Consider the following 1,570-nt stretch of genomic DNA (forward strand, 5'->3'; position numbering starts at 1 on the left):
TCCTAAAAAATAACCTGTTGAATTTTTCACTTCTCAGCTCATCACAAAGAAGCAGTGTCTAATTTTTCAATGATTCCACCATGAGAGCTCTCATTCTGCTGGGGTAAATCTTGGGCAGTATGATGAGCCGCTGTTCTAGTTTAGGTAGGCATTTCACTTTCCCTAAGAAGAAACATATGAACAAATAATCACAAAACCGTATTTGCTAGGCAAGAATGAAGTTTATTATTGAATAGTCAAAATGGTTCATTTCCAAAGGACAGTGATATAATCTAAAAGACAGAAAGAAGGTCTCCAACTCTATCCGCAAGAAGAAAGAATCAAGAAGTTGGGCAAATGCATGAAAATACTGCCCAGGCTATTGGGGTTGGTTTTGTTTGATGAAGGTAGTAGTGAGTGTTGAAGGCCAGATGATGCATTTAGACTTGAGCAACACATCACTGAACCTGAGCAAAGATGTGGCCGCTTAACAGCAGGGCTCGCAGGGATTTTCACAGCCAGGCTGGACGAAGGTGGTCAGGTTGATCCCGCTCAGTCCGGGAGTGGGGTGTGAAGAGTTGAGCAGCCAGCAGGTTGGCACGTAGGTGTCAGGCACACAGCAGGGTGGGGGGCAGTTGTCACAGCAGGTGGGCTGGAGGAGGCTGATCTCGTGTGGGCAGGTGCTGGGCAGGCAGACTCCACACCGGCAGAATTTGTCAGAGGAGCAGATGGTGGTGGCAGGGCCGGTGGGGACGCTGCAGCACAGGGGAGCACAGCAAGCCATGGTGTCAGGAGTTGGGTTTTTGTTGGGTTGATGAGAGAAGTCTCTTGGTGTCTCGATGCTTCTGTCTTCTCCCCTGGCTCTTATATACCCACCTCCCAGGGCGTCAGCCTATTACCGAGATTTTTCCCCCATGTTTCAGTTTATAGTTATCTCCATAAAAGCATCTAATTACTTAAGTGTTTATTGCTTAAGACATACTCCTCACCTCATAAAAGGGGTTTAGATTGTTTTGTTGTCAAATTAGGGCTCTTTACATTGGCTATTTGTCACTGCATGGACATTTCATTTCAGTCTTCAAAGGTACGGAGTTATTATCTTCCAATCATTATACATCACTAATAATGACCTGGCATGCTAGGTATCTGCAGATTGTTTTCACATTTTCTTGTCTACTTTTCAGATGAAGAGAGAGCTAAGTTTTTCAATTGCTGTTCTACCGGAAACCAAAGATTCTTTATGATGATTAAGCCCTCTGGCTGAAAAAGTGATACTATTTTAAGATTTCACATGGCTCCAAGAGACTGTGTGAACAGATGGAGTCAACAGGGAAAGAGATTCTAGTTCTGTATTAAGGAGCCCTTTTTTTTTTAAACAGAGCTGTAACAAATTATTTGCCCTTCATTCCCTTCATTTGTGCTTTGAATGAAAACGTGTCGGGGCATGTAGGTGAGAGTTCAGATCTGCGTGAGTGACAGTGATGGAGGCCCTTTAAAATTTCATCCAAACATGTTATGAATTAATATTATTTATGGCCCTCAAACTAGTTGTATTGGGCCATTTAGATGCTAAATGGTGCAGTAGTTCCTA

The 1,570-nt window shown here is 43.4% G+C and overlaps 1 protein-coding gene across 1 annotated transcript; it reads right to left on the reverse strand.

Moving 5' to 3' along the window:
* Nucleotides 1–201: 201 nt before the first annotated feature.
* On the reverse strand, nucleotides 202–803 carry KRTAP3-1 (keratin associated protein 3-1). Its single transcript, XM_020899760.2, has one exon. It carries the CDS (start codon nucleotides 761–763, stop codon nucleotides 467–469), a length of 297 nt encoding a protein of 98 aa, XP_020755419.2. The 5' UTR covers nucleotides 764–803; the 3' UTR covers nucleotides 202–466.
* Nucleotides 804–1,570: the final 767 nt, after the last annotated feature.

This window comes from Odocoileus virginianus, chromosome 17 (assembly GCF_023699985.2).
Source record: "Odocoileus virginianus isolate 20LAN1187 ecotype Illinois chromosome 17, Ovbor_1.2, whole genome shotgun sequence".
Taxonomy (NCBI): domain Eukaryota; kingdom Metazoa; phylum Chordata; class Mammalia; order Artiodactyla; family Cervidae; genus Odocoileus; species Odocoileus virginianus.

Excerpts from the sequence above, each read along its gene's own strand:
- KRTAP3-1 (XM_020899760.2), bottom strand. The coding sequence starts at position 763 with ATGGCTTGCTGTGCTCCCCTGTGCTGCAGCGTCCCCACCGGCCCTGCC.